Below are 12,349 nucleotides of genomic sequence, written 5' to 3' on the forward strand. Positions count from 1 at the left end.
AACGGACAGTAGCAACGGACACTGCAATCGGACACCAACGGTAGTGTGAACGCCCCCTTACTGGAGACTATAGTCATGGCTGCCTGAGTGGGAAGGAGGCTATCTAGGGAATTAGTAAATATTATATGTATAGCTATGAGATGCAATGAGGCTGACCGGGAACTTCATCAAGACCTAATAAGATGCAACTAATTTACATGTGTCTTCTTAATAAATTTGTTACATTCTTTTGCCCTTAGTTTTCTAGGAACTCAAATCTACAATTAGGAGTTGGCATAATAAAATAATTTAGAGTTTCTAGCATAAATTATAGTGAATTTGTCAGGCCACATGAGGCCAAGCATCTCTCACTAAGCATCAACCCACACACTTTATTTGGGAAAACTTTTTTTGGCACACAAAATAGCATAAAGTCACAAGCTTTGGGATGAGGGATGCCAAAATACAGATGGTATTACGGTGCCTCCACTCTAGTAATATATAGTCTTTGCTTCATCCACTTTGGCTATGGAGGCTGTATTAAATGAAGTCCCAGGAACCCAGATACCTGGAGATGAACGAGTCCTGGCTGGCAGGTTCCACAACCTCAAATTCCTCTAGTATAACACACTTGCTCCTCTATTGGGGCTGACAGCATATCTTCTGTATCTCAGGGGGCAGATGTCTGGTTTCTTCCCCCAGGTGTTGCAATGCTAACACACACTTGCACCACCGCTAAACACACACACTAACCACTGACTAACAGTCACTAGAGACTCAGGCCTCGTTCACATCTGCGTCGATAATCCCTATGGGGACCCCCCCTGAACAGACTATCAAACGCATTTGCAAGCGGTGTGCAGTGAAAGCACATGGACCCCATAGACTATAATCTCCGCATGACTCATGCAGACCGAAAAATAGATTGTGAAGTACTTTCCTGTCCGCATGTTCCGTGCAGAGATCTTGCGGTAAGCACACGGACCCCATTATAGTCTATTGTAGTCTATTGCATCCGTGTGCTTTTACTGCATACTGCTTGCCAGTGCGTTTGGTATTCCGTTTGGATTACCAAATGCAGATGTGAACCAAAGGTCACAGTCTTCACCCCTTAGCCTAGGCCAGTGATTAGCCAGGGATGTACCAAGTCCCTTCAAATAGAAGAGGATCCAGACCACAGTGGAAGTGGGAAACAAAAGGAAAACTGAAAACCATATAAAAACAATACAAAAACAACATACAAAACATATATATAGCCTTAGTGGCACAGAACTTAAAATAGCATGTAACAATTTAAGCAGTGTCCACAGGGATGCTACATAAAGTATTTGAGAGTAGATGAGTAAAGACCTGGAATACAGACTCTGACACTGCAGTCTGTACTATGCCTTCTATAAAGAAATTATTGCCACTATAGCAAAGCAATAATATGATATTGTCCTCTTTTCTTCTTGTGCACGGTCTGGGCACAGAACATGGGGGCATTTTGCTTGTACCATCCCTTTAATAGTATACAGTGTGGTAGCGTAGAGTCTAGAGCATTGGGGGTCTCTTGTGGGTGAAGCTTTGAATGTTGGTAACATCGCTGTCACTTCTCTTTTTTTCAGAGTGATTTTAAACACCGGTCTCTCCATTTTCCCTGATTTAAGCCAAATTCGCTCTCTGGTGGGCAGTATTTTTGTGTAAGTGACACGATCAGTCTGTTGCATTGTTACAATATAGTCTTTCATAAACTGTCTATTACTGAAGGAGTCAGATAACTCTGTAGGGGCCCCACCACCACCTTCAAGATAAATATCAAATTCTTCGTAATATCTTTAGATAGTATATAAACGACTACACAAGCTTGATAGATCCCCCCCCCCATTATAGAGTTTTCTATGTTACACTGGTGGCCTTTCCACACCTTCCCTGATTGAGCTCCCTGCCCCGTGCCAAGCCATGCACTGTCTCACAAGTTGAATAGTCCTACATTCATATCTTTCGATACATTTATAATAGAATACTTTCTTGATCCCAAAGAAAATTTGGACTTCTCAGAAGGTTTTCTGTTCTCTTTTTCTCTCTGCAGGGAGATTGCTGACAATCCAAACATGGCACTTGTGCCAACCAATGCATTTCAGGGGCTGTCCAGTGGATTTCTGACCCTGTGAGTAGCAGCCATTGTTTCTCCACTGAGTTCACGTTCTCTAAGAATTTCCATTTCATCAATTTTTCTTCTGTCTCTTCAGTAAACTCTACAATAACGGTTTCACCAAGTTGCAGGGACATGCCTTCAATGGAACCAACTTGACTTTCGTGTAAGTACAACCTTATCTACAGGGGCCCCAGGAGTGTGAAAAGTCCCATCAACAGCACTATTGTCATGTATATAATATCTTTTTTTGGTACTATTCCGTTATCGGGCCAGCAGCAGCGCAGTTCAGCAGCAGCTTTCGGGACAGCAGTTCAGCAGCGGGAATTACAATGACATCCGAGGACTGCTGGCCCGATGCTTGTGCCCAGTAACCAGTACATCGATGACCCCCCTCCCCCATCCTTCTCCTCCTGCCAGTGCTGCCCCCCAGCTCTCCTTACATCTTCCCCGTACCCTCTCCCCGCCACACGACTAGGCCTCACCTCAGCGCTAGTACCGAGACCGAAAGGAAAGACACCGGGGCTCAATCCAGGCCCTGACAAGAAACACGCCGACTATAGGAACGGTGAGCTACAGCGAGCCGGAGGGACAAACTTTCTGCAGCGTCCGGCGGCTATCTAGTAGCATTCATTGCTCAAGATTTACGGTGAGGCCTATTACAGGGAGAGGGTACGGGGCAGATGTAAGAAGAGCTGGGGGGCAGCACTGGAAGGAAGAGGAGGATGAGGGCATCGATCGATGTACTGCCTACTACACACAAGCACGGCCTCTATCATCGGGCCAGCATCGGCTTAGTCATGTGGCGGGGAGAGGGTACGGGGTAGATGTAAGGAGAGCTGGGGGGCAGCACTGGAAGGAGGAGGAGATGGAGGGGGGGTCATTGATGTACTGGCTACTGGGCACAAGCATCGGGCCAGCAGTCCTCGGATGTCATTGTAATTCCCGCTGCTGAACTGAACTGCTGTCCCGAAAGCTGGTGCTGAAATGCGCTGCTGCTGGCCCGATAACGGAATAGTACCCTTTTTTTTTTGTGAAAGTTTTATATAAACTGCAGACACTAGAACTTTCTTATAATCACAGTTATTTGGCCTTTCTTCTATAAAATATGTAAAATTAGTACCATAAACTAGCAGAACTTTGAATACAGCTCTTATGTAACTCGAAAGTAAAAGTGGCCATACACAATAGATTGATGTCCGTCAACCCTGCTGATTTCGAAGGACCTGATGACCATCTAATGTGCACGGGGACCTCATAACTTTCCTTTGACAGCAAACTTCAGAGGGAAATAGGACTAGACTGTTGAATTTCAGTAAAAATTTATACATTTCATAAAAAAGTTACATTTACTTTCCTGTCAAATCTTTGGCTCATTGACACAATGTGAATGCTCAGTTCGCTCGAGTAACCTTTCCAGCCTTGGCGCTATTTGCAAGAGAGAATTTATGAGAAAATAAGTTCTGTTTAATTCTGGGGGCGTTCACTTCTCTGCAATGATACAGAGTCTGCAGTTCATTGCAACATATTAAAGATTCTTACAAGATAGTCTGGAAGAATCAAGTAGAAATAAGACCATGATAAGTCTTGTGACACCTTCTGTGTCTGATGTACTATACCAGATCTGTACGTTTCATGAGACACTGCCTGACCTTTCTGGCAGTCTTTCTTCCCTTTTCTGTTCAGTACCGAGCTGACCGTACTTGTGTATAGGAGAGCTGGGCTTTCGGCCTCCAGCTATCTCATATGTATGGCTGGCTATATATAGTCAGCAATTTGTTGACAGACACACCTCTAAATATTAGGTGATACTTAACACTAATATACGTTGCGTTACATTCTAGAAGATGTAGTGTTGTCTACAGTTCCCAGTGTTAAAGTGTCTATCATTGTGGCACAGTAGAGATTCTCTGTACAGATACTCACCCAGCATGGGGCAGCACTAAGGGTCAATGTACACTGAGTTTTTTGATGAAGATTTTGGAGAGGCAAAATCCGCTTCAGGAATTAGGAAATGTTTTTTTCCTCCAGCACAGTGTATGGACCTTGAAAAAAACGGTAGCGGTTTTTGCAAAAGCAGCGTCAAAAAACGCTAGCGTTTTTTCTGCCTCCCATTGACTCCCGTTGTTTTTTTCAGGCAGAATCCGCCTGAAGAAAGGTCATGCCGCTTTTTATCCACTAGCGGAAAAAAAAGCTAGCAGAATACATAGAACTCTATGGAGAGGCTTTTTTGGAGGCGGATTCTGACACGGATTTAGCGTCAAAATCCTCACCAAAAAACTCAGTGTGCATTGATCCTTAGGCCTCGTTGACATCTGTGTTGGTAATCCATTCAGGGGAGGCCACATGGGGACTCCCCCAAACGGATTGCCAAACGCATTTGCAAGTAGTGTGCAGTAAAAGCACACGAATCCCCATAGACTGTAATGGGGTCCGTGTGCTTGCTGCAAGATCTCCGCAGGGAACATGCAGACAGGAAAGTACTTCACAATCTACTTTTCTGTCCGCATGTTCCGTGCGGAGATCATGTGAAAGCACACGGACCTCATTATAGTCTATGGGGTCCGTGTGCTCTCACTGCACACCACTTGCAAATGCGTTCGGTAATCCGTTTGGGGGGGTCCCCATGCGGACTCCCTGAACGGATTACCAAATGCAGATGCGAACCAACCCAAAGATGTGAATTTCCTCTGCCTGAGAGCTAATAGGAAGCCATCAGTATGGTGAATGCAGTTTTGGATGTGACTATAGTACAAGACAACATGCAACTCAAGATTACTCGGGATTTACAGACATAGTGGTTGTAATAACACACTCATACACCATAGCCTTGTCCTCACACGGGGTGAAGAAATATCTACGTGTAATTACTGGTACAATCTGTGTGTTTACAAAGGAGCCGTCCAGATCTCGGATTCCCTATGTGTGAGACGGCGGTTATAAGGGAGATTATCGGGATGTTAGCTTGTCTTGTGCCTGGCTGTAAGGTATCTGATATTTCCTGACTGCAGTTAATACCTGTCCTGACCCCCGCCGCACGTTGAGTGGTACTAAGCAAACATCTGCAGAGCTGCTAGTGAGGCAGGAGTGCCTATCCAAGGGAGGGAAAGGTTGATGCCCAGATGGCAGCAATAATTTTGCACTGTCAGAATTATGTGAGATGTTTCTAGTTCTCAACAGAAGGCCAAAAATCATTCGATCAATGAAAGAAAACAAACAGCACCAAGCTGTACATAGTGTAGTATCGTCAGATAGCAAAATGTATATACAGTCCTATGAAAAAGTTTGGGCACCCCTATTAATCTTAATCATTTTTAGTTCTAAATATTTTGGTGTTTGCAACAGCCATTTCAGTTTGATATATCTAATAACTGATGGACACAGTAATATTTCAGGATTGAAATGAGGTTTATTGTACTAACAGAAAATGCGCAATATGTATTAAATAGAGATGAGCGAACAGTGTTCTATCGAACTCATGTTCGATCGGATATTAGGCTGTTCGGCATGTTCGAATCGAATCGAACACCGCGTGGTAAAGTGCGCCATTACTCGATTCCCCTCCCACCTTCCCTGGCGCCTTTTTTGCTCCAATAACAGCGCAGGGTAGGTGGGACAGGAACTACGACACCGGTGACGTTGAGAAAAGTAGGCAAAACCCATTGGCTGCCGAAAACATGTGACCTCTAATTTAAAAGAACAGCGCCGCCCAGGTTCGCGTCATTCTGAGCTTGCAATTCACCGAGGACGGAGGTTTCCGTCCAGCTAGCTAGGGCTTAGATTCTGGGTAGGCAGGGACAGGCTAGGATAGGAAGGAGAAGACAACCACAACAGCTCTTGTAAGAGCTAAATTCCAGGGAGAAGCTTGTCAGTGTAACGTGGCACTGACGGGCTCAATCGCCGCAACCCAGCTTTCCCAGGATCCTGAATGGAATACACTGTCAGTGTATTCCCCTATACCCGATATATACCCCGATACCCGTTCCAACGGTGTGCCCCCCCACCTTCACCCCAGAAATACCCTGCAAGTCCCCTAGCAATAGAATTGGGGCTATATACACCCACAATTTTTACTACTGGTATACAGTGCCATTGTCTGACTGGGAATTCAAAGAATATATTGGGAATACAAATACCCTCATTTCTTGCTACTGCCATATAGTGCCAGTGTCTGACTGGGAATTCAAAGAATATATTGGGGTTACGTGCACCCACAATTTTTACTACTGGTATACAGTGCCATTGTCTGACTGGGAATTCAAAGAATATATTGGGAATACAAATACCCTCATTTCTTGCTACTGCCATATAGTGCCAGTGTCTGACTGGGAATTCAAAGAATATATTGGGGTTACGTGCACCCACAATTTTTACTACTGGTATACAGTGCCATTGTCTGACTGGGAATTCAAAGAATATATTGGGGTTATAAATACCCTCATTTCTTGCTACTGCCATATAGTGCCAGTGTCTGACTGGGAATTCAAAGAATATATTGGGGTTACGTGCACCCACAATTTTTACTACTGGTATACAGTGCCATTGTCTGACTGGGAATTCAAAGAATATATTGGGAATACAAATACCCTCATTTCTTGCTACTGCCATATAGTGCCAGTGTCTGACTGGGAATTCAAAGAATATATTGGGGTTACGTGCACCCACAATTTTTACTACTGGTATACAGTGCCATTGTCTGACTGGGAATTCAAAGAATATATTGGGAATACAAATACCCTCATTTCTTGCTACTGCCATATAGTACCAGTTTCTGACTGGTAATTCAAAGAATATATTGGGGTTACGTGCACCCACAATTTTTACTACTGGTATACAGTGCCATTGTCTGACTGGGAATTCAAAGAATATATTGGGAATACAAATACCCTCATTTCTTGCTACTGCCATATAGTGCCAGTGTCTGACTGGGAATTCAAAGAATATATTGGGGTTACGTGCACCCACAATTTTTACTACTGGTATACAGTGCCATTGTCTGACTGGGAATTCAAAGAATATATTGGGAATACAAATACCCTCATTTCTTGCTACTGCCATATAGTGCCAGTGTCTGACTGGGAATTCAAAGAATATATTGGGGTTACGTGCACCCACAATTTTTACTACTGGTATACAGTGCCATTGTCTGACTGGGAATTCAAAGAATATATTGGGAATACAAATACCCTCATTTCTTGCTACTGCCATATAGTGCCAGTGTCTGACTGGGAATTCAAAGAATATATTGGGGTTACGTGCACCCACAATTTTTACTACTGGTATACAGTGCCATTGTCTGACTGGGAATTCAAAGAATATATTGGGAATACAAATACCCTCATTTCTTGCTACTGCCATATAGTGCCAGTGTCTGACTGGGAATTCAAAGAATATATTGGGGTTACGTGCACCCACAATTTTTACTACTGGTATACAGTGCCATTGTCTGACTGGGAATTCAAAGAATATATTGGGAATACAAATACCCTCATTTCTTGCTACTGCCATATAGTGCCAGTGTCTGACTGGGAATTCAAAGAATATATTGGGGTTACGTGCACCCACAATTTTTACTACTGGTATACAGTGCCATTGTCTGACTGGGAATTCAAAGAATATATTGGGAATACAAATACCCTCATTTCTTGCTACTGCCATATAGTGCCAGTTTCTGACTGGTAATTCAAAGAATATATTGGGGTTACGTGCACCCACAATTTTTACTACTGGTATACAGTGCCATTGTCTGACTGGGAATTCAAAGAATATATTGGGAATACAAATACCCTCATTTCTTGCTACTGCCATATAGTGCCAGTGTCTGACTGGGAATTCAAAGAATATATTGGGGTTACGTGCACCCACAATTTTTACTACTGGTATACAGTGCCATTGTCTGACTGGGAATTCAAAGAATATATTGGGAATACAAATACCCTCATTTCTTGCTACTGCCATATAGTGCCAGTGTCTGACTGGGAATTCAAAGAATATATTGGGGTTACGTGCACCCACAATTTTTACTACTGGTATACAGTGCCATTGTCTGACTGGGAATTCAAAGAATATATTGGGAATACAAATACCCTCATTTCTTGCTACTGCCATATAGTGCCAGTTTCTGACTGGTAATTCAAAGAATATATTGGGGTTACGTGCACCCACAATTTTTACTACTGGTATACAGTGCCATTGTCTGACTGGGAATTCAAAGAATATATTGGGGTTACGTGCACCCACAATTTTTACTACTGGTATACAGTGCCAGTGTCTGACTGGGAATTCAAAGAATATATTGGGGTTACGTGCACCCACAATTTTTACTACTGGTATACAGTGCCATTGTCTGACTGGGAATTCAAAGAATATATTGGGGTTATAAATACCCTCATTTCTTGCTACTGCCATATAGTGCCAGTTTCTGACTGGTAATTCAAAGAATATATTGGGGTTACGTGCACCCACAATTTTTACTACTGGTATACAGTGCCATTGTCTGACTGGGAATTCAAAGAATATATTGGGAATACAAATACCCTCATTTCTTGCTACTGCCATATAGTGCCAGTGTCTGACTGGGAATTCAAAGAATATATTGGGGTTACGTGCACCCACAATTTTTACTACTGGTATACAGTGCCATTGTCTGACTGGGAATTCAAAGAATATATTGGGAATACAAATACCCTCATTTCTTGCTACTGCCATATAGTGCCAGTGTCTGACTGGGAATTCAAAGAATATATTGGGGTTACGTGCACCCACAATTTTTACTACTGGTATACAGTGCCATTGTCTGACTGGGAATTCAAAGAATATATTGGGAATACAAATACCCTCATTTCTTGCTACTGCCATATAGTGCCAGTTTCTGACTGGTAATTCAAAGAATATATTGGGGTTACGTGCACCCACAATTTTTACTACTGGTATACAGTGCCATTGTCTGACTGGGAATTCAAAGAATATATTGGGGTTATAAATACCCTCATTTCTTGCTACTGCTATATAGTACCAGTGTCTGACTGGTAATTCAAAGAATATATTGGGGTTACGTGCACCCACAATTTTTACTACTGGTATACAGTGCCATTGTCTGACTGGGAATTCAAAGAATATATTGGGAATACAAATACCCTCATTTCTTGCTACTGCCATATAGTGCCAGTGTCTGACTGGGAATTCAAAGAATATATTGGGGTTACGTGCACCCACAATTTTTACTACTGGTATACAGTGCCATTGTCTGACTGGGAATTCAAAGAATATATTGGGAATACAAATACCCTCATTTCTTGCTACTGCCATATAGTGCCAGTTTCTGACTGGTAATTCAAAGAATATATTGGGGTTACGTGCACCCACAATTTTTACTACTGGTATACAGTGCCATTGTCTGACTGGGAATTCAAAGAATATATTGGGGTTATAAATACCCTCATTTCTTGCTACTGCCATATAGTGCCAGTTTCTGACTGGTAATTCAAAGAATATATTGTGGTTACGTGCACCCACAATTTTTACTACTGGTATACAGTGCCATTGTCTGACTGGGAATTCAAAGAATATATTGGGAATACAAATACCCTCATTTCTTGCTACTGCCATATAGTGCCAGTTTCTGACTGGTAATTCAAAGAATATATTGTGGTTACGTGCACCCACAATTTTTACTACTGGTATACAGTGCCATTGTCTGACTGGGAATTCAAAGAATATATTGGGAATACAAATACCCTCATTTCTTGCTACTGCCATATAGTGCCAGTGTCTGACTGGGAATTCAAAGAATATATTGGGGTTACGTGCACCCACAATTTTTACTACTGGTATACAGTGCCATTGTCTGACTGGGAATTCAAAGAATATATTGGGAATACAAATACCCTCATTTCTTGCTACTGCCATATAGTGCCAGTTTCTGACTGGTAATTCAAAGAATATATTGGGGTTACGTGCACCCACAATTTTTACTACTGGTATACAGTGCCATTGTCTGACTGGGAATTCAAAGAGTATATTGGGAATACAAATACCCTCATTTCTTGCTACTGCCATATAGTGCCAGTGTCTGACTGGGAATTCAAAGAATATATTGGGGTTACGTGCACCCACAATTTTTACTACTGGTATACAGTGCCATTGTCTGACTGGGAATTCAAAGAATATATTGGGGTTATAAATACCCTCATTTCTTGCTACTGCCATATAGTGCCAGTTTCTGACTGGTAATTCAAAGAATATATTGGGGTTACGTGCACCCACAATTTTTACTACTGGTATACAGTGCCATTGTCTGACTGGGAATTCAAAGAATATATTGGGAATACAAATACCCTCATTTCTTGCTACTGCCATATAGTGCCAGTGTCTGACTGGGAATTCAAAGAATATATTGGGGTTACGTGCACCCACAATTTTTACTACTGGTATACAGTGCCATTGTCTGACTGGGAATTCAAAGAATATATTGGGAATACAAATACCCTCATTTCTTGCTACTGCCATATAGTGCCAGTTTCTGACTGGTAATTCAAAGAATATATTGTGGTTACGTGCACCCACAATTTTTACTACTGGTATACAGTGCCATTGTCTGACTGGGAATTCAAAGAATATATTGGGAATACAAATACCCTCATTTCTTGCTACTGCCATATAGTGCCAGTGTCTGACTGGGAATTCAAAGAATATATTGGGGTTACGTGCACCCACAATTTTTACTACTGGTATACAGTGCCATTGTCTGACTGGGAATTCAAAGAATATATTGGGGTTATAAATACCCTCATTTCTTGCTACTGCCATATAGTGCCAGTTTCTGACTGGTAATTCAAAGAATATATTGTGGTTACGTGCACCCACAATTTTTACTACTGGTATACAGTGCCATTGTCTGACTGGGAATTCAAAGAATATATTGGGAATACAAATACCCTCATTTCTTGCTACTGCCATATAGTGCCAGTTTCTGACTGGTAATTCAAAGAATATATTGTGGTTACGTGCACCCACAATTTTTACTACTGGTATACAGTGCCATTGTCTGACTGGGAATTCAAAGAATATATTGGGAATACAAATACCCTCATTTCTTGCTACTGCCATATAGTGCCAGTGTCTGACTGGGAATTCAAAGAATATATTGGGAATACAAATACCCTCATTTCTTGCTACTGCCATATAGTGCCAGTTTCTGACTGGTAATTCAAAGAATATATTGGGGTTACGTGCACCCACAATTTTTACTACTGGTATACAGTGCCAATTTCTAACTAGGAATTCAAAATGCGCAAGGCTCCCGGAAAGGGACGTGGACGAGGCCGTGGGCGAGGTCGGGGGAATGGTTCTGGGGAGCAAGGTAGCAGTGAAGCCACAGGGCGTCCCGTGCCTACTCCTGTGGGGCAGCAAGCATTGCGCCACTCCACAGTGCCAGGGTTGCTTGCCACATTAACTAAACTGCAGGGTACAAACCTTAGTAGGCCCGAGAACCAGGAACAGGTCTTGCAATGGCTGTCAGAGAACGCTTACAGCACATTGTCCAGCAGCCAGTCAGACTCTGCCTCCTCTCCTCCTATTACCCAACAGTCTTGTCTTCCTTCCTCCCAAAATTCCGAAGCTTTACAGAACAATAACCCAAACTGTCCCTGCTCCCCAGAGCTGTTCTCCGCTCCTTTCATTGTCCCTCAACCTGCCTCTCCACGTCACGATTCCACGAACCTAACAGAGGAGCATCTGTGTCCAGATGCTCAAACACTAGATTCTCCTCCATCTCCGTTCGATTTGGTGGTGGATGACCAGCAACCCACCCTCATCGACGATGATGTGACGCAGTTGCCGTCAGGGCATCCAGTTGACCGGCGCATTGTGCGGGAGGAGGAGATGAGACAGGAGTTGGAAGAGGAAGTGGTGGATGATGAGGACACTGACCCGACCTGGACAGGGGGGATGTCAAGCGGGGAAAGTAGTGTGGATGTTGAGGCAGGTGCAGCACCAAAAAGGGTAGCTAGAGGCAGAGGCAGAGGTCAGCAACTTAGGCGAAGCCAGGCCACACCCGGAATCTCCCAAGATGTTCCAGTTCGTACCCAGCCCCGAAAAACTCCCACCTCGAGGGCACGTTTCTCGAAGGTGTGGAGTTTTTTCAAGGAATGCGCCGAGGACAGATATAGTGTTGTCTGCACAATTTGCCTCTCGAAATTGATTAGGGGCTCTGAGAAGAGCAACCTGTCCACCACT

The 12,349-nt window shown here is 43.0% G+C and overlaps 1 protein-coding gene across 1 annotated transcript in view; it reads left to right on the top strand.

Annotated features, from left to right (window-relative positions):
* The window catches only part of TSHR (thyroid stimulating hormone receptor), a 75,377-nt gene that overhangs the window by 46,537 nt on the left and 16,491 nt on the right, over positions 1 to 12,349 (top strand). The window contains exons 6-8 of the mRNA XM_075282362.1: positions 1,587 to 1,661; positions 2,051 to 2,128; positions 2,211 to 2,279. Of these exons, the coding sequence (XP_075138463.1) occupies positions 1,587 to 1,661; positions 2,051 to 2,128; positions 2,211 to 2,279 (222 nt within the window). The remainder of the gene's footprint in view (positions 1 to 1,586; positions 1,662 to 2,050; positions 2,129 to 2,210; positions 2,280 to 12,349) is intronic.

This window comes from Leptodactylus fuscus, chromosome 7 (genome assembly GCF_031893055.1).
Source record: "Leptodactylus fuscus isolate aLepFus1 chromosome 7, aLepFus1.hap2, whole genome shotgun sequence".
Lineage (NCBI taxonomy): Eukaryota > Metazoa > Chordata > Amphibia > Anura > Leptodactylidae > Leptodactylus > Leptodactylus fuscus.